Source organism: Rhinolophus ferrumequinum, chromosome 16, assembly GCF_004115265.2.
Source record: "Rhinolophus ferrumequinum isolate MPI-CBG mRhiFer1 chromosome 16, mRhiFer1_v1.p, whole genome shotgun sequence".
Lineage (NCBI taxonomy): Eukaryota > Metazoa > Chordata > Mammalia > Chiroptera > Rhinolophidae > Rhinolophus > Rhinolophus ferrumequinum.
Window position 1 is genome coordinate 21338737 of NC_046299.1, and position 17920 is coordinate 21356656.

At 52.2% G+C, this 17920-nt stretch overlaps 1 protein-coding gene across 1 annotated transcript in view; it reads left to right on the top strand.

The window, feature by feature from the left end:
• COL17A1 (collagen type XVII alpha 1 chain) overlaps positions 1-17920 on the top strand; it is a 48103-nt gene that overhangs the window by 16432 nt on the left and 13751 nt on the right. Inside the window, exons 10-33 of the mRNA XM_033131250.1 lie at positions 912-1070; positions 1684-1755; positions 2995-3066; positions 3841-3909; positions 4951-5109; positions 5490-5570; positions 6713-6757; positions 7691-7897; positions 8496-8720; positions 9039-9068; positions 9414-9440; positions 10404-10430; positions 10533-10595; positions 11376-11480; positions 12199-12261; positions 12951-12986; positions 13668-13712; positions 13964-13999; positions 14526-14561; positions 15230-15292; positions 15936-15971; positions 16216-16287; positions 16687-16713; positions 17689-17724. Coding sequence (XP_032987141.1) covers positions 912-1070; positions 1684-1755; positions 2995-3066; positions 3841-3909; positions 4951-5109; positions 5490-5570; positions 6713-6757; positions 7691-7897; positions 8496-8720; positions 9039-9068; positions 9414-9440; positions 10404-10430; positions 10533-10595; positions 11376-11480; positions 12199-12261; positions 12951-12986; positions 13668-13712; positions 13964-13999; positions 14526-14561; positions 15230-15292; positions 15936-15971; positions 16216-16287; positions 16687-16713; positions 17689-17724 — 1791 coding nt within the window. The remainder of the gene's footprint in view (positions 1-911; positions 1071-1683; positions 1756-2994; positions 3067-3840; positions 3910-4950; positions 5110-5489; positions 5571-6712; positions 6758-7690; positions 7898-8495; positions 8721-9038; positions 9069-9413; positions 9441-10403; positions 10431-10532; positions 10596-11375; positions 11481-12198; positions 12262-12950; positions 12987-13667; positions 13713-13963; positions 14000-14525; positions 14562-15229; positions 15293-15935; positions 15972-16215; positions 16288-16686; positions 16714-17688; positions 17725-17920) is intronic.

The following is a 17920-nucleotide window of genomic DNA, read 5'->3' on the forward strand; positions in this document are numbered from 1 at the left end:
CCCTCGTGGAGGTGAGGGCCTCTGGGGGAAGTAAAATAGATAACCCAAGGGATCGTAATCAGGTTGGATGTGTGTTGTTCAACACTCATCACATGCCTACCAAGTACAAGATAGGTTCTGTGGGAGGCGGAAAGAGGAATGAAAAGGTCCTTGAAGGCAGATGAGGAAAGAAGCCAGTTCTGCTAGGATGTGAAGCTTTTCTGTCATTTGCTACTGGGGGAAAAAAAAAAAAAAAACAAACTTTGAGATTGTGGCCTTCCTTTTGTTTTTGAATACAAAACCTCAGAGTACTTAACGACCTATGTGGCTAGCTCCCTCTTGTATAAGGAGAAGGCAGAATTGGCCTCATATGTGAAGAAGCACCAAAACTCCCTCTTGGGTGCAAAGTGTCCCTTGGGTCTAGCTGGTGTGTAGGAATGTTTAAGGAGAGTTTAAGCAGAGAAGGCTGCCATCCATCGGTGTGGCCTCATAAGTGAGCGTTGCCTACCTGTGCTTGCTGCGTGCCTGGAATCCTGCCAGGATTTGCTGTGGGGCATTGTTCACTGCTCCCTGGCACCTTTGAAGGTGGGGTCAGCAACAGATGGAGAGAACATTGGTGGAGACAGCACTCCAGGGGGTGGAAGAGGACGTAAAAGGAGAAATGGGCAGACCCCAGAGCAAAACTATTCTACTTCAAATTTCACCACGAGCCAGGAAGAATATCTAATCCAAGAGATCAAGTTTGCACCAGCTCCAAGATTTCAGACAGAAATGGGATGACAAACGACCCTGGTTTGTTCCAGATGGAGGGAGTTCCTGGGATGGAGACCTTCAGGGCTAAACCAGGAAAGTCCCAGCAAACCGAGCCAACCGGCTCACCCCAGCATAGAGTGCTGATTTGTCCTTCACTGGTGTGTGTGTGTTCGTTCCAGTGTCCGGCACCTATGACACAACTATCCTGGATGCCAACCTTCCCTCCCAAATGTGGTCCTCCACCTTGCCAGCGGGGTCCTCCATGGGAACCTATCACAACAACATGACAACCCAGAGCTCATCCCTCCTCAACGCCAACACCTATTCTGCAGGATCAGGTACGTGAAACATAGTGCATGTCTCCTCCCACCCCCTGAACCCTCCGCACATTACCTGGAGCTGAATGACCTCCCTGGCGTTTGCCATCCCCAAGGCTTCCTAGAGGGGCTTTCTGCGGCCAAACACCCGAAGGTTTTGCCACTGGAACTTCAGTTCAATCTCTAAGGTGTTTCTTTTGGTGGGTCCCCCATAGAAAGGACTACACAGTATAACAGAAAAAAATGTGGTGGGAAAGAACTTGAAAAGGTATGCAAGGAACCTACTGTCACTCCATGTGGATTTACTGTGTGACCTTTAATCACACAGTAAAGTTTAACTTCACTGGGCTTCAAGTGCCTTTTCTGTACAATGCTCACTAACAAGTGGAGCTTTGGCCGGAGCCAATGTCCACCCGAGGCCTGACCAACCTACGACCACTCCTTGGCTATCATCTAAGGCACATCGGAGACTAATGTATGGTTCTCTGCTGCAAGGCTAGAGCCTAAGATTTTCTTAAAAACAGAAATTTAAACAAAATATAAAAATGCAAGCCTCGTGTGTCTTCCGGAGCTTCCGTGGTACCCCCTGTTCTGGGCCAGGGGTCCCTCTCACCAGCCTTCCTCCTCCCTGCAGTCTTTGGAGTTCCAAACAACATGGCATCCTGCTCCTCCACTCTGCACCCCGGAATCAGCACCTGTTCCTCAGGTCAGTCCTCTCCAGTTTCACTCACCTTTTCCAGGTGGTTTGCTTTAAAAAAGCGGGTAGGAGGATGATCCCTCCTGGTGAGGAAAATGGAATGGTTTCTAGAGAAGGCGTTCTTTGTTCCTGGGAGTCTGAGGACATTCCTGCATGCACAGCAATGAGGAGCAGCGGCCCAGGGGAGGCACAGCGCCTGCCCTCAATCAGAGACAGCTCTGTCCCCAGGGGAGAGGACTCTGTGCTGGGCCCTTTCCTTTCTCTGAGAGACGGAGAAATGGAAGTGAAGAAGCTAAGTGAGACGTGGCCTAGGACATTTCAGGTGAAAAGCATTGTTAGTGAGAAGGCTCTTATTTCAGATCTTTCTCTAAATACAGTAGTTCACTGGGGGCTCAAGTTTACTCACTCTATTCCTATATATGTTGCAATAGCCTCTGTGTAAGCAAGTTACCAGCTACATCGTTTTCTAAAGGAATCGGCCTTCTCCCTGCGATGTCATGACTAACACGTAATGATGTGGGCCTTCCTTATTTCCTTGGCTGGCATATCTGCAAGTGCGAATGTGGCGTTCTGATTTTCAGCACCTCCAATGGACTAGCATCCCACCAAACCCAGGAGACACCTACTTCGTGCTTCATTTCTTCTGCCTTTGTTCTTCTGCTCTGCGAATAGATCTTGTAGACCCACGATCTTGTACCCTAAACACTAGATAGGATGGAATAAGAGAAGCTGTTACTGGGGAGGGATGAGCTTCTGCACATTATTAAAAACAAACAACCAACCTTTGATATCATAATGGGGGTGAGGGGAGCTTTATGTGTTTGTGTCAGGAGAAGAGTTCAGGGGAAACTAGAGCTCTGCCCAGTCAATGCCTCCTGGCCCCCTTGTGTCTGACGCCTGTGCTCGCAGTTCCCACCCTGTGCACCACAGGGAACAGGGAACCCTGGGATATTTAACAGTTTTGAGGGATACAGTCACATCTGTCAGACCCTGTGTGAACTACCACTAAGTTGTGTGGACCTAACTACTCAATAAATGAATCTGTTAGTAACTTTTGGCCTGATGTGAAGAGCTGGGCCATTAAAAAAAGTTACTGTCTTAGAATAAGAGAACAGAGAAAGTTCAGGAACCTCTGTCATGTGCAAAGGCATTTATCATCAAAGTAGTTTGGGGGCTCCTGGGGGATGCCTATAGCTGAGGGCCCTCTTCTATGCACCTGCGCTCACCTGTCCTCAATGTCTCTCACAGTGTTTGGCATGCAGAACAACCTGGCCCCCAGCTCATCTGCCCTGTCCCATGGCACAGCCAGCACCTCCACAGGTCAGTAGCTGAGATTTGGAGCTTAGGGGCTGGGAAGTAACGCCTCTTTTCAGCTATAACTCACAATATCCATTTTCAACAACTGAGTGAGAGGACCCAAAATGTCCCTAAAAATTAATCGATCTTTCCCCCCAAAGAAACAGCCCCCAGCCCCCACCCGAGAGGTTCCAACCATGATCATACACTGGCTCAGACATGAGTGAAACCACAGGGGGGCATAGCTGTGGACTGTCTCCTGTATATCCTCCTGTCTCACTGCTGTCCCTGACAGCCCACTGTCACGGCAAATCAATCATCTGGCTGCTTTTCTGGTGCACCCCCGGTGAAACCTGGGGGGAAGGGAGACAGAAGAGGTGAGCCTCAGCTCTGGCTCTCAGCTTGCTTCCTGTTGGGTTGGGGTAGAAAGTCTAATACACATGAAACAACTGGGGACTCGTGTAAGACGACATGAATGAAGCTGTGCAGAGCAGGTGTTAGGGCTGTAGGAGTTCAGAAGGGAAGGCGATGTGGGAGGGTCGAGGGGAACTTCATGGAGGAGGAGGCCTTTGGAACAGTCCTACAGCGATGAGAATTATACCAAAGAAAGTTCCATCCAAACTTTCCTTGCTGTCCCCGTGGCTGGAGAGAGTTGATTTCATTATTCATTCATTATTATTCATTATTATTGTCTCCTGCTCACCTGGGGAGGCTGCCAGGGCTGGTCAGGCTGCTTCTCAGCTGCGTGGAGCCGCCCTCCCACACTGTCCTGTTTGCTCAGTGGTTCCTCTCTTGCAGCATATGGTATGAAGAAAAACATGCCCCAAGGCCCTCCCGTCGTGAGCACTGGCGTGTCCACCTCTGCCGGTGGTGAGTACTGTTCCCAGCTGCCGGGGGCACACCACAGCACGCAGGGACGTCACATACGGAAGGAGGGACTAGACCCCATTTGTGGTCTAAGGTCTGCAAGTGGGACTCACCCCAGGGACCTCTCAGTTATTTCCAGGAGTAGAGGCGAGCACCCTGTCCCCCCAGCCTTACCCTGACCTTCCTGCCTATCCGAGAGGCAGGAAGCTCCCCCCTCCACATCTGCCTAGGCTCAAACACACCCCAGCCCCCACCCTTGTCTGGAAGCCTCTGGCCTGCTCCTGTTAACATGTCATGGCAAGAGCTAAGGAAGGAAGCCCTCAAAGCTGCCGCACCTTCCCTACTTTCTGTAGTATGTTTATCAAATTGGGCTTACGGTTGCTTCCTTCATGAATTTCCTTCCATTCAACAATTCATTCATTCAGAAAACACTCACTGAGCACCTGCTCTGTGTGAGACAGACACTGTTCTAAGTGTCTGGAGCACAGACATGAACAAAGCAGGCTACATTCCTGCCCTCTCCAGGCTGATAAATGCAGTGGAGGAGGCAGATAAACAAGTAGACAAAGTACACGAGATAATTTGAAGGAAAGAAATAGATGAGGTGATAGAGAAAGGAGTGTGTGTAGGTTAGACGGGGTGGTCAGGAAAAAACCCCAGGAGGCTAACACTTGAGACGTGAAGGATAGAAGTGAACCCACCCAGTTAATTAAAGAAGGGCCTGCCTGACAAGGGGGTACTTTTGCCCATTCACTAAAGATCCTGTAACATTCAGGTGGGAGGCAGCCCCATAGGCCGTCTCAGTGCTTCTGACATCAACCCAGCTCCTCATCACCAGTCCCAGCCAGCAGGGGAGGCTGTCTTTGGTCCCCAAGGTGCTTCTTAGTAGCTCCTGTGGGTGAGAGCAGGACACCCTTGGACGCACCCACTGACCTGTCTTTTCCTCCCTACTCTTCCTTCTCCTCCCTCTTCTGCTCATTTCTTCCCTCTCCCTCCTCTCGGCACCGTGTCCTTCCTCCCCACCATTTCTTCCCTCCCCAGCCTGTACCACAAGTGTCCAGGACGACCTCTTGCACAAGGACTGTAAGTTCCTGATCTTGGAGAAAGACAGCGCGCCTGCCAAGAAGGAGATGGAGCTGCTGATCATGAGCAAGGACAGCGGGAAGGTCTTTACTGCCTCCCCTGCCAGCATCACTGCAAGTACGCACAAGCCCACACGAGCTCCAGGAGAAAGGCAGACAGTGTAGGAGACCAAAGGTCCTAGCAAGGTGGTTTGAGAGGTTTTAATAATGAAAACATAGTCATCCCATCAAATAAAAAAATGCCTGCCTGCATAGGTTGTCCCAGTTCTGCCTTGAGTGCAGACAAGCCAGGAAAATTCTGGGAAAGAGCTCCCAGAGGGTTCTTTGAGCAACAACAACAAGACTCCAACCACAAGCATCGATCGGGGGATTAACGGCAGGAAAGCTGGATCCTCTTCCTATCAGGCTAACTTATACCTCCCCAAGAAGGAGAGGATGTGGGGTGGGGTTCAGGAATACGGAGAGAATATCCCAGATTCTCATGGGTTGTGTGCACAGCCTCTTTTTCAGAGGACACCCTAAAAAAGGAAAAGCAAGCTGCTTACACTGCTGACACCAGCCTAACGTCAGAGGCTAATGGTAAGAGCAAATCTGATCACTGTCCACCCTGCCTTCAGCCAACCCACATTTCATTTATTTATTTGTCTTCTGAGACCTTACTACTCAAAGTGTGCTCCCTGGACCAGCAGCAGTGGCAACACATGGGAACATGTCAGAAATGCAGACTCCCAGGCCCTAGGCCAGACTGCTGAGTCACAGGCTACATTTTAACAAGCTCCCCAGTTGATTCATGCGTCCACATTCTTGAAGCAAAAGCCTTAGACCACGACATGTCTAAGGTCCACAGTGGCATTTTTTTCTCATCTTCCCTTAATTTTCAGAACTAGTAGAAAAATCATTTGCAAAGCACTTGCTAGCTTTATTATCTGTCTTCTTAAATACCTGATTTTTTTTTTCCCGGAGAAGCACATTCCTTCACTGCTCTGGGTCTTGTACAATTTCTCCAAATCACTGATTTTTAGGGATATCAGTAAAGGAAGGGAAAAGTTACATCATAGAACATTTTTAGGTAAATGCAAAGGAAATCAATTACAATCCTGACAAGACCTGGCCCTAAGTCTTCTCCGTTAGTGGCTCCTTACACTTTAGGGGTAGAGGTCGGGATGTGGAGCCGAACGACCATTTCCGAATCTGATGAAAGCTATAAACAATTTCCCCAGAAAATTCCACAAATGCCCACAAACACTCAGTGGTCAGAGAGCATCAGGGACTCCTGAACTGCCCTGCGCCAAGCCCACCCTTGCCTGCTGGTTCCCTCCACCCCAGGTTAGGAACCTCTGTGCAAAGTCCCTTAACCAAGAAGTCGAGAGGTATTGCTCACAAGCACATTTATTGTTTGAAAGCAAAGGTCCCCCCTTGCGTGGTCTTCTGCAAATGTCTTGGGCTTTAAAGGTTTCAGGTCACAAGAGGGTTATGACGCTGCTTTTTTCCACCACTAATTGTTTGCTAAGCCATGTCTGCATAGATGTAATTATCACAAGTATCAGATCAGTGAGGACTGAGTGGATAATCCCGCACTCGGCTGTTCTTCTAGGTGCCTGGGGGTGGGGGTGTGTGTGTCTACCTAAGGCCCAGCCCAGAACCTACGCACAGGCTGTGCCATGGGCTCCTTGCATTTAAAAGCTGAAGTCAAACCTGTGTTCTCGGTATTTATCTTTCAGGACAGGTGAAGACTGTGTCCACAAAGGGCAAGGCCACCTCAGCAGGTAGGTGAGAACGACGTTCTCGGGGCTGGTTATGGTGAATGGCACAGATAAGGCCCCAGCCTGGGCCAGTGCACACCCAAGCTACCCAGCTCTAAAGAGTGACCCTGAAGGCTTGAAGGGAGCAGGGTGGGAGATAGCCGGGCTGCAGAAGAAGCTTAGGTCAGGGAATGACCCTTTATGTGCCTTTAGGTCCAGGGTCTCCCAACATGGCAGGGGCAACACAACAGGACTGCCATTGTCTTCCCACACCCCATACATACACAGGCTTCAGGGTGACACTAAGACCACGCACAGCTCCAGCTTTTTACACTTTCCTCACTTCCTCCTCTAGCCCTGTGAGAGAGACAGATCAAGGGTTATCACCCCATTTTAGATACTAAAAACCCTTTTTACAAAAAAAAAAAAAAGTTCACTGGGCATCTCTTAAATGCTGAGTAAAGTTCTAGGCACTTGGAGATTACAAAGAAAGAGCTGTGAATACTGAGATGTGCAGATGGGAACACCTTAGGTTTGGGCCTAGTAAAATACAGGAGGTTGTGGCAGATCAAAGTTCATAATCAAGATTTTTAAACCTAGAGATATGTGCTACATCCTCTGCTAATTACTTTGCATGCCTTACTTATTTCATTCAACAAGTGTCCTACGCAGTAGGTAATCTTTTAATCTCATTTTATAAAAAAAAGGAAACAGGTTAAGCGACCTTCTCAGGGTCACACAGCTCAAGCCCACGATTGTCAGATTTCTGCTCTTCAGCAGCCACGGCCCTGTGGTGGTTCCAGGCGCCAGCCTCACCCCTCACGGTGCTGCGCAGGAGCCTGAAAGCCCCACTCGCATTCTCTCAGGCCCACAGGAAGTCACCAAAAGCCAGGAAATTTGGAGGGAAGAGAGTAAGAGCCATCTGTGTTCACCTTAGCCTTACCCTCTCTTTCACAGAAAACCATGGCTACGACCAACATAATGGCAACAGTGGCTTTAAAGGTGGCGGTGGTGGCGTTGGCGGCGGTGTTGGCGGGGGCCCGTGGGGGGCGGCACCAGCCTGGTGCCCCTGCAGCAACTGCTGCAGCTGGTGGAAATGGCTGCTGGGCCTGCTGCTCACCTGGCTGCTCCTCCTGGGGCTGCTCTTCGGCCTCATTGCTCTGGGTACGTGGCAGCAGTGGCAGGAAAGCGGGCCCCACTGTCCATTCAAAGGGCAGGAGTCGCCCAGTGTCCCCAGGGTTGGGGCTAAGGGGCCGGACAGCATCAGTACAGACCCCTTGTTACTGCTGATGAGGAAACAGGCTCCAGGAGGCACCTGGTCAAGGTCACAAGGCCACCGAGTGGCAGAGCTGGGATTCTAATGCAGCTCCTGGTCCCGGGGGCTCCGCAGCAGCTGCCCTAAGCACCTGGCCGCCCACAGTGGTCAGGCCATCCCTTCCCGTAGCCTTTGCTGGCACTCACACCAGCTCCCAGGGACAGTAAGGACCAGCACTGTCACCATGTGACCAGGCTTGTCACCCCAAGCCTGGTTTCTTTAAGGCTCAGTGACAATTTTCAGAAGCGATTATAATCCCGCTGGCAGCCACGGCAGATTGTCTCCGCATAAGTATTCCAGCAAAATGTCCCCCAGTGGCATGAAGAACCGCCATAGAGCCCAGCGCCTCCATTTCAGGCTCCCCGGTGGGGAGAAAGGGGGGACTGAGTGTGTGCTGCGAAGGCCCTGGCTCTGTCCCTGGCTCACGCTGCCTGTCTGCCGTTTCAGCGGAGGAGGTGCGGAAGCTGAAAGCACGCGTGGACGAGCTGGAGCGAATCAGGAGTGGGATGTCGCAGTATGAGGAGGAGCTGATAAAAAGGAGCAACCAGGAGCGACTGCAGGGGCTGGCGCCCTCGGCAGGCGGAGGCTTTGGTACCTCTGGGCTGGACGGCCACAGTCAGGAGGCACTCTGGCTGTTCGTGAGGAACAAGCTGATGACAGAGCAAGAAAATGGTGAGCACTCGCACGGCAAAGGGCCAGCCTCTCCCGCTCCCTGCCCCTTTGCCTCTGTGTGCAGTGGTGCCCGCTCACGCTCACTGGACTCTCATGCTCCCTCCGCACTCAGTCCTCTCTATAGTCCTGGGTGGAAGGAGGGACCAGTACTGTGAGCCCATTTGACTGCTGGGAAAACTGAGACCTGGAGAGAATTGCCCATTTTAGAATCTGTTAGTCCTAGCCTAGGTTTCTTCCCACTGTAATACCACAGCGACCCCTTTCCCACGTATGTCACCAGAAGAAATGCGACTAACTCCGGTTTACTTTCTCTTGTAGGCAATCTGCGAGGAAACCCCGGACCCAAAGGTATTGCGGTGGATTGAGTCCTTTCCCTGTTCTCATTTCCTGCACTTAGAGCTGGTTTTCTGGGTGGATTGGAAAACTTTTTTTCCAAATTGAAGGTCTTATGGTATTTGTTGGGGGGGCTGAGAATTACCTTTACAGTCAGAATATCTAAGGTATCCTCTAAGGCAGAAGGGACCTAAGGCATCCTCTAAGAGAGGCCCAGTGACATGCTGAAGTGACACAGACCCCAAACCCAACTCACCTTGAAATGCAATTCACCTACTGTTAGCTGGTCTTAAAATACTCGGAGAGAAGAGCCCTTGGGCTCTCACCCCGTTCACAATTTTCTCATCTTTCTGATTTCAGGTGACGTGGGAAGTCAAGGCCCTAAAGGTAATACAACATGGACATTTTTACCTTAAATATTAGTGAGGGTTGACAGTTTAAAGCAATCGGCAAGTGTCAGAGGACCCATCTCACACTTTCCCTGGCCATCTCCTCTTTGTGGTGGGACCCGTGAATCGCAGAGCTACCTGCAGACACTTGGGCTTTTGGGGGAGCAGGGGGCTTCATGACAGCAGGGCTCTACATCTCTGGGGCAGAGCCGTCCTTGGCCCCTTCTCAGGGCTCCAGGGACCCCCAGAACAAGGACCCTGAGATGGCCCGCATCAAGAGCCTGCGTCTCCTCCAGCTCCAAGGGGCAGCCTGAGGGCCTGCTACTACACAACGCAACCCCACACCCCAGAGATTTCTAGAAATGTCGATTCCTGGGCCTTGCCAGGAATCAGATGCTCCTGAATCACACACTCTGGGGCTGGGCTCCCCTCCCCCCAGGTTTTTATCTGAGGAATCAGGTCAGGAACCACCATTCCAGGTGAGCAGCCTGCTCTCAGGGGTCTTAGCCGAGGGAGTCAGGGAAATAACACCCAGCAGTGGGTGACTGAGCTCCTGTAGGGGGAGATCCAGTAGGAGCAACACCACCTGCTTTTGGGGAGCAGGCAGGCAGACGCAATCACAGGAAAAGTGCCCCACAGTGTTAGTTGGGGCACACTCTTGTGGCACACACTTATGTGCTATAGGGAATTGATATATTTCTCAGAAAATACAGGCTGCCCAGTTAAATGTGAATTACACATAAGCAACAAATAATTTTGCATTATAAATGTCCCAAATAGTATATGGAACATACTTATACTAAACATTTATTCGATGTTTATCTGCAATTCACACTTAACTGCGCTCCCTGTATTTTCATGTGCTACATTTGGCAATCCTACCTGAATCCCACCAGTGGCACCTTTAGGGAATTGCCCAAGTCCTCTGGCTGACTTGTCTGTCTTATCTCTGTTTCCACAGGAGATCAAGGGTTCCCTGGGCCTCCAGGTGTGTAACCGTTGATGGTAGGGCTGGTATTGAGGGCTCTCCGGTCCTGGCTCCCAGGTTCTGGAAGGAAAATAGGGCTGAGGTATTCTTGTGTGTCCACAGGTATCCCTGGGGTCTTGGGCAAACCAGGTCCAGAAGGACCAAAGGGACAAAAAGGCAATGTGGGTAAGAACTGCTTTTTCCATTCGTTTCTTTCCTTCCTTCCTTCCTTCCTTTCTTCCTTCAGTAAACATTTATTAAGTGCCTGCTGTGTGCCAGGCCCTGTTTTAGGTGCTGGGGAGACATCAGTGAACAAAACAGAAAGCCCTGCTTACATTTGGGTTGGGGAGAAGGACAATACACAGTGAAGTGAAGTACACAGCAGAGTAGGAGGTGGTTTGGAAATGCAAAAGACAGTCTCCCTGGTGGGACACTGGGAGTCCTGGGGGCCATCAGGGGAGTCCTCACTGAAAAGGTGCCATTTGAGCAGACTTGAAGGGGGTGAGGTAGCCGGGCATGAGGAGATCTTGGGGAAACACTCCAGGCAGATAGAGCAGCCACAGGCCCAGGGCAAAAGTGTGTGCACTGGTCAAGGAGCAGTGGGGTGGAAGAGGAAGAAGTGCTAGATGCCTTGGCTGGAGTCCAGGGGGAGGAGAGTCCAGAGGAAGGGCTGGTGAGTGAGGCTGACCATCTGGGGCCTTGGAGGCCCCTGTAAGGACGTCAGCTTTGCCTCCCTGTGAGGTGAGAAGCCACTTGCAGGTTTGGGGCAGGGTGGGACATGATCCTCTTGCATCTTCAAAGGTTTGCTCTGGCTTCTGGGCGGAGCTGGGGCTATGGAGGGTGAGGGGAGGTACAAGGGGACCAGTGTAGAGGCTCCAGGCAAGCATCTTGCCAGCAAGACGCTGCCGTGGAGCCCTTGGCTGTGGCTTAGTGTCCTAATTCTGATATGGTCATTTCTGTTTTTAGGAGAGCCCGGCATCGAGGGGCCAATGGGCCAGAGAGGGCGTGAAGGCCCCATGGGACCTCGTGGTGAACCAGGGCCACCTGGGTCTGGAGAGAAAGGGGACAGAGGTAAGAGGCAGTTCCTTCACCAGACAAGTTAGTTGCATCCATGCTCACTTCTTTCACTAGCATCCTGGACGCCTGGAGCCAGTGTCTGGCCTTGTGGAGACAGTGGTCTAATGAAGGGCATAGGCCAGGCTGCAAGTCCAGGCCTCGGGCCCAGAACCCTGCTGGCCTCAGGAGGCATGGGAACAGTGGTCACAGGGAAAGGGGCTTCCAGAGCCAGGGGAGGAGTCAGAGCTGAGGGGAATGCTCATGGCATGGCAGAGCCTAACGGAAACTGAAGAGGGGTTCAGGCCCTCAAGCCTCTCCTGGCTAGAACTAGTCAGGGAAGGAGGCACAGACCTGGAGGGGCCTGGGAAGATTTTGCAATTAGATTCTTAACCATGAGTCTGTTTTTATCAGGAGCAACCAAGCACAGACCCCAGAAATCCTCTCAATGCCAACAGATTTTGAATATTTATTTTTAGCTTCCCTTTCTCTTAAAAATATTGCTCAAGAAGGCAACAAATGTTTATTGAGCATTTGCAGGTGCAAGACTTCATGGAGTATGAAGGTTCTGGGGCTAGAAACCAAAGGTGTTTTGCTGATTTGTGGCCTCAGGGAGGCACCAAATGGCTCAAGGCCACTGGCAGGGTGGGAACCATCCCCCACAAATGATATTGGCAGGCTGGGCGGGCAACCAAACTGGGGGGTATCTCTCAGAGTATCTCTCATTTCTCCCCAGGGCCTGTTGGTGAGCCGGGGATTCCGGGTCCACCTGGTGTCCCGGGTTCTGTGGGGCCCAAAGGTAAGTCAGGTGTCCAGGATGGTACCCAAGGTTGCGGCATCCAGGATGGATCACAGAGGTCCAGGCGCTGGCATCCCAGACAGCCCTAAGCCCCTGTTCCAGGCCTGTGCAGGGGTGATGGGCCCAGAGAGAATCCCCTCACAAAGGAGTCCCCATGGGTCAGGGTTGGGGCTGGAATTCTTGCTCCATGGTGTATTTGGGGCCACATTTCCATCTGTCTTCACTGGCCCCATTTTGTGGCCCCAAGTGGGTGGATGAATCAGGAAATCAGAAGTCAGACCATTTCCTCATCTGATTGGGGCCCAGATGCACACATTTGAAAGCAACATGTCTGAACAACCCGGGAAAATGGGGCCTTCTCCGATTGGTGCTCATCACTTCATCTCTGCTCCCTTTCCCTGCCTGAGCCCAGATGTTTACTCTGAGCCGGAAGGAGCAGGGGTCTCGATGCCACCGGCTACAGCTTCCCTCTGCAGGAGGACTTTGCACAGTCCTTGGGTCATCTTGGACCCATTGGCTTTCAGGTCCTGGCAGGAACCCCCACTGCGGGGACGATGCCCATACACACAGCCCTCACCAGGAAGGGAGCCCCCACCTCTCCACCTGACCTTCACCGTGGGGTCAGATGTCCTGGGCCTGGGCCTGACCCTTCCACCCTTCCGATAAGTGTTTTTTGTTGTCCTTCCCAGGTGCCAGCGGTTCTCCTGGCCCACAGGGTTCTCCAGGTGAGTGTGCTTTTTCTTATCTTTCTTTTGTGTGTGTGTGTGTGTGTGTGTGTGTGTGTGTGTGTGTGTGTGTGTGTGTTTGCGCGCGCGCACACGCTTTTTCTTTTAAATAGATTCTGGGGCAAAAAAAAAAAAAAAGAATGCTAAAAGGAAAAAAAAACATTTTAAAGCAAAAAAAGCAATTATAAAGAGAGCCTCCTGGACCTACAAAACTCATATCCACACTGCATCTCTTGTGACTGAGGTCAGGTACCGGTGGGTCCTGTGAGAGCCATTCTGACCTGGCTTGAGGCCCACAGGTCCCATCCTGCCCTCCTCTGAGCAAGTGCCTGCCTCTGCGTCATCCCTACAGGCCAGAGCTTGTCCTGCTACCTTGGGAATCTCAAGCTACAGCCAACATTATAATGAGGGCCAGTGTCTCTGCCGGGTCCCCTGAGGTGTCCTGAAGCGCAGGGCCTGGCAATCACAGGGGTAAAACACCTGGACCAGGACAACGTAAGGGGACATGGGGAGGACAGAGAGCAGCCTTGACTTTTACTCCAGGGTATATGTGTGCCTGGTGTGCATGCATGTGTGTGCACGTGTGTGCAGGTGTATGTGTCCGCGTGTGCCCATGTGCATATCCGTCCCTTCCAAAGCCGGGCGCTCACCTGCATGGTCCTCTGTTTGCGGGTCCTGTAGGTCTTCAAGGGCTCCGAGGTGAAGTGGGACTCCCTGGTATCAAAGGTAAGCTGGAGGGAGGGGCCGGGAGGAAATGGGATGTCACCGTCTAGATGCCACTCACTCAAGAAGAAGGTCTGAGGGCACAGGGAGGGTCTGATGGACATGAGCAATAGCCTGTGCAGGCTGACAGGTGAATGAGGAGAAGGGGAGGTCAGGACAATGGGGTGAGGGGGGCCTGTTTCCACACACAGACGCTGTCCTTCTTGGTCTTCCTCACCAACATTCTTTACACCAAGTGTCCATTAACTTTTCAGGTGACAAAGGACTTATGGGACCACCAGGACCCAAAGGTATGTTGCACCTGCTCAGACATCACCAGTCTGCCTGACTCCCAGGAACCTAATGTGACCGGAACCCCAGCTTCCAAGAATGTGGATGACTCTGATTCCTAGACCCCTGGGCTAAGAGGGATCTGGGAGCTGATTCTAATGCAACCTCTCAGATATGGAAACCGAGGCAGAGAGGAGCCACAAAGCCCCAAGGTCGCAGTACTATGGTTGGGTGGTCAGGAAGTGAGAATGCAGCTGGGAGGTCTTCTTGTCTGGCCCTCCCTGTGCCTACAGCATCCATTGTCTGACAGCACGGGCTGGGGTCACTTTGTGGGTGGGCTCTGACCCTGCGGGAAATAAACCGTGCACGTTCGGCGTTATGAATGCCAAGGTCTCACCCACAATCTGCTGACCGTAGCTTCCAGGTACAATGAGAACAATTCTGCTGCTGGGGGCCGGGGGTCAGGGGCCCCTCTTACTGGGTGAGAATGTTTTCCTTGCTCTTGATTGCTGTTTCCTGCCCCACCCCCTCCCATGTTTGTTTTAGGTGACCAGGGTGAGAAAGGACCCCGAGGCCTCACAGGTCAGTCCTACATGGGAATCCGCTTTGATTCACTAATGACTTTTTGTAAATCCATCAGGCGCGGGAGGTGAGAAAATAAATACAGAACTATGAGACAGAATCTTGGTCTAAAAACCTTCAGGGAACTTGCAATCTAGAAAAAACACAAGTGGTACCTGACCTCAAGACAAGATAACATAAAGCACTGAACTGAGTATAGGCCACCATCAAGATGAATCGTCCAGACAGTAAATGCTTAGGGCAGAAAAGGGAGTTTATGATGGTCTCTGATTCTTTTGGGGAATTCAGCTGAGGAAATGAAGCCCTTCCCAAAGTAGCAGAAAGTTTACACTACTTGTACCCCCTTCATCCACTTATCTGTTACTGACTTGCGTGATTAAAAAGGAAATTAATAGTAATGATACTTTGGTGACAAGGGTCAGCTCTCTGTTGCCAAGGAATAAGACTCATACACACCCCCTTTAGACCAGGCATGGCTCTGGGCCAGTCCCTGCCTGCGGCCCAGGCGGCCGTGACCATAGAGTCTAAGCAGCTTCTGGTTGGTACCCCAAGCTCATCTGCTTGGGGAGGTAGCAGGGTTGGGGTGAGCAGGGAGGGTGTGACATTCTACCACTGTCACAGATGCGGAGCTTGCAAGCCTCCAACCAGCTATCCCGTTTCCTTTGCAGGCGAGCCAGGCTCAAAAGGTCTGCCTGGTGCTGTGGGCGAGCCTGGAGCTAAAGGAGCAATGGGTGAGTGTCCCAAAGGAGCGAATGCAGTGGGTCTGACCCCTTCCAGTCATCATCATGGCTCTAGATTTGCGATCCTTCTAGAACCACCTCTCCTGTTCTCTGATCTACTCACCCCCTGGTAGAGGCACCATTGATAGGCCGTTTCTGGGCCTGCACATCCCTCTTGGGGCTCAAAGAGCAACAGCCGTCTCTGTGGGTTCCTCACTACTGGGGTGGGGGGTGCTTGGCCTCTTCCTGCCTCTAAGCCACTTGGGACCCTGGGGAGGACAGACAAGTGTTGGGGTCCTTTGGAACCCGTGAGGTCCTTTGGAACTTGGAGGACCTTGAGTAAATGAGGTGGGCATTTATTGAGCATCTGGTGTGTGCCAAGTCCTGTGAAGGGCACTGGAGAAGCAATGGGGAGTCACTGAACAGTTCTTAACAGGAAAGTAGACAATTACTGGTTCAGGAGAAGAGGGCAGGGAGAAAGCTGCATGCAGAGGATGTGACCGAGACTGACTTTTTCCATGTTTGACGGCTACGGGAAAGGCCCCCAGTCTCCCTTCCTGGGAGACAACTTGATGTGAGGCTGTTGGACAGTAGAGGGAGGGAGTCCCAGAGTCGCTCCCGGAGTCACTGACGTACTGTGGTTCTGCTTCCGTAGGACCTGCTGGCCCGGATGGACAACAAGGCCCACGAGGTTGGTCACTGCTCGGCTCTCCTCACTCTCACTGCCTCCCCTGCCCTGCCCACCTCCCCTAATTGTAACACCAGAGGGCACATGTCGTGGAGAAACGCGCAAAGTCCAGGCCTTCTTAGCCTTCTCCTTCCCACCTGCCTGCAAGTTACTCAGGAAAGCCCCAATGAACCACCGACTCGGACGTGCTGGCCCGGTCAGCTTTTCAGGAAGGAAAACATTTGCACATTGGTCCTGCTCTCTCTAGGTGAACAAGGTCTCACAGGGATGCCTGGGACCCGAGGCTCACCAGGACCTTCTGGAGACCCAGGAAAGCCAGGTGACAGAGAGGGAAGGGGAACCGGCCCTGCTGTGTGTGCGTGTGCGTGCACCCCTTATCCCATTTTCCTCTGGCAGCCCAGCAGGAAACTGCCACAACTGCTGGCTTGTGCCGTGTGTAGTGGCTGTGTGTCCTGACACCTGAGTCACCAAGTCTGGCACCTGGGAAGAGACTCAGTAACAGCAGAAAGCAAGCGGTTCTAGGCAGGGGCAAAGAGTCTCTTAAAAACTGCAGAGTTTAAGGCCACCTCAGTTCCTCGGTCCGCTGAGCCCTTCCGCTTCGACCGCCCTCCCCTCAGGCTGGCTGTACGTGGACCCTTATCGATCCCCGCCGGTCTGAGAAGAGAAGCCATTGTGGGCATCCTTTCCACTGCCCCCTCATGTGTTTTATTTTCTGTAGGTCTCACCGGACCCCAAGGACCTCAGGGTGAGTCACTGGGTCTCTCCCACCTCCAAACAGCACCTTTCAAGCCTCCCATTCCCTTCCAGGCTTCAGCAAATACATCTCCCACAGTCACCTTAGAGTTTCCTCTCCTCCTCCCCTCACTCTCCCAGCAAAAATGGGTTCAGGTCCTTTTACTGTGAGTCTTGAGAAACACCGTAGGAAGGAAAAATATGCACAGAACAACGCAGAAAGCCATTCTGGTAGAAATGAAGTTGATCATGTGCCAATTCTGTCTGCCTGTGCCCTGTTCCCCTTTGGTGCAGGAACCCCTGAAAGGAGGCTCCAGGCCCAGGAATTCCATTGGCCCCACAGAGGCCCCCGCCCCACTGGTGTGGTGGGGAGTGGGAGTTCACCTCCTGCAGCAGAGCCCAGTTTTTCTGAGCCAGCTGCAGTGTCAAAGTCTGTCTCATAGTGGGACCCGTGTGTACCCATTTGGATTTGGGAAACTGTCACCACACCCAGCCCCAACTCCTCAAGGAAATAAAGCAAAGATGTAAAATGAAATCAAGCAGCAGGTCCCCCCAAAAGTTCAGCTCACAGGGACATCCTTCAACTGCTCCCAGGTGGAGTTCAGCAGACAAAAGCAAGGAGGGGTGTGGCATCAGATCTAGGAAGCCACCCCTGCGTCCTGTGCTGCAGGTGCGAAGAGGGGATGGTGGCTGCTTAGCACGCTGCTGGGGGCTCATACCCCAAAGGGACTGGGTTCCCCCAAAGCCACTGCCTCCCTCAAGCCCAGCTGTCAGCCCATTTCCCAGAGAAGGAAAAGGGCTCAGAGCAAGAGCCTCAGTCCCCAGCCCTCAGGGGTCACCTGGGCTAGAGCAGAGGGCAGGGCCAGGTAGGCGTCCAGGTGTCCATCCACGACTGTGGCTTGCTGAGCAAGGACACCTAGTTACTACCAGGGGGCCTGGGATTGCTGGGCCGTAATCATCCTCACTGACTGCTTTTCAATCACATCAGGACTTCCTGGCACCCCCGGCCGACCAGGGCCTAGAGGTAAGTGACTTTCCAAGTTAAGATGGTCTTTCTTTTCACTAGTCATTTTTGCAGGGGGGAGGGGGATTGGCTGGAGGGAAGCCCCTCTCTGGCCAGAGCCTGGATCAACAGTGGCATCTAGTGGCTTCACTGGAAGGCGGTGAGGCTGGGGAACCAGAGACTTGTTCTGATCAACTAAGCCCCGAAAGCTCAAGCC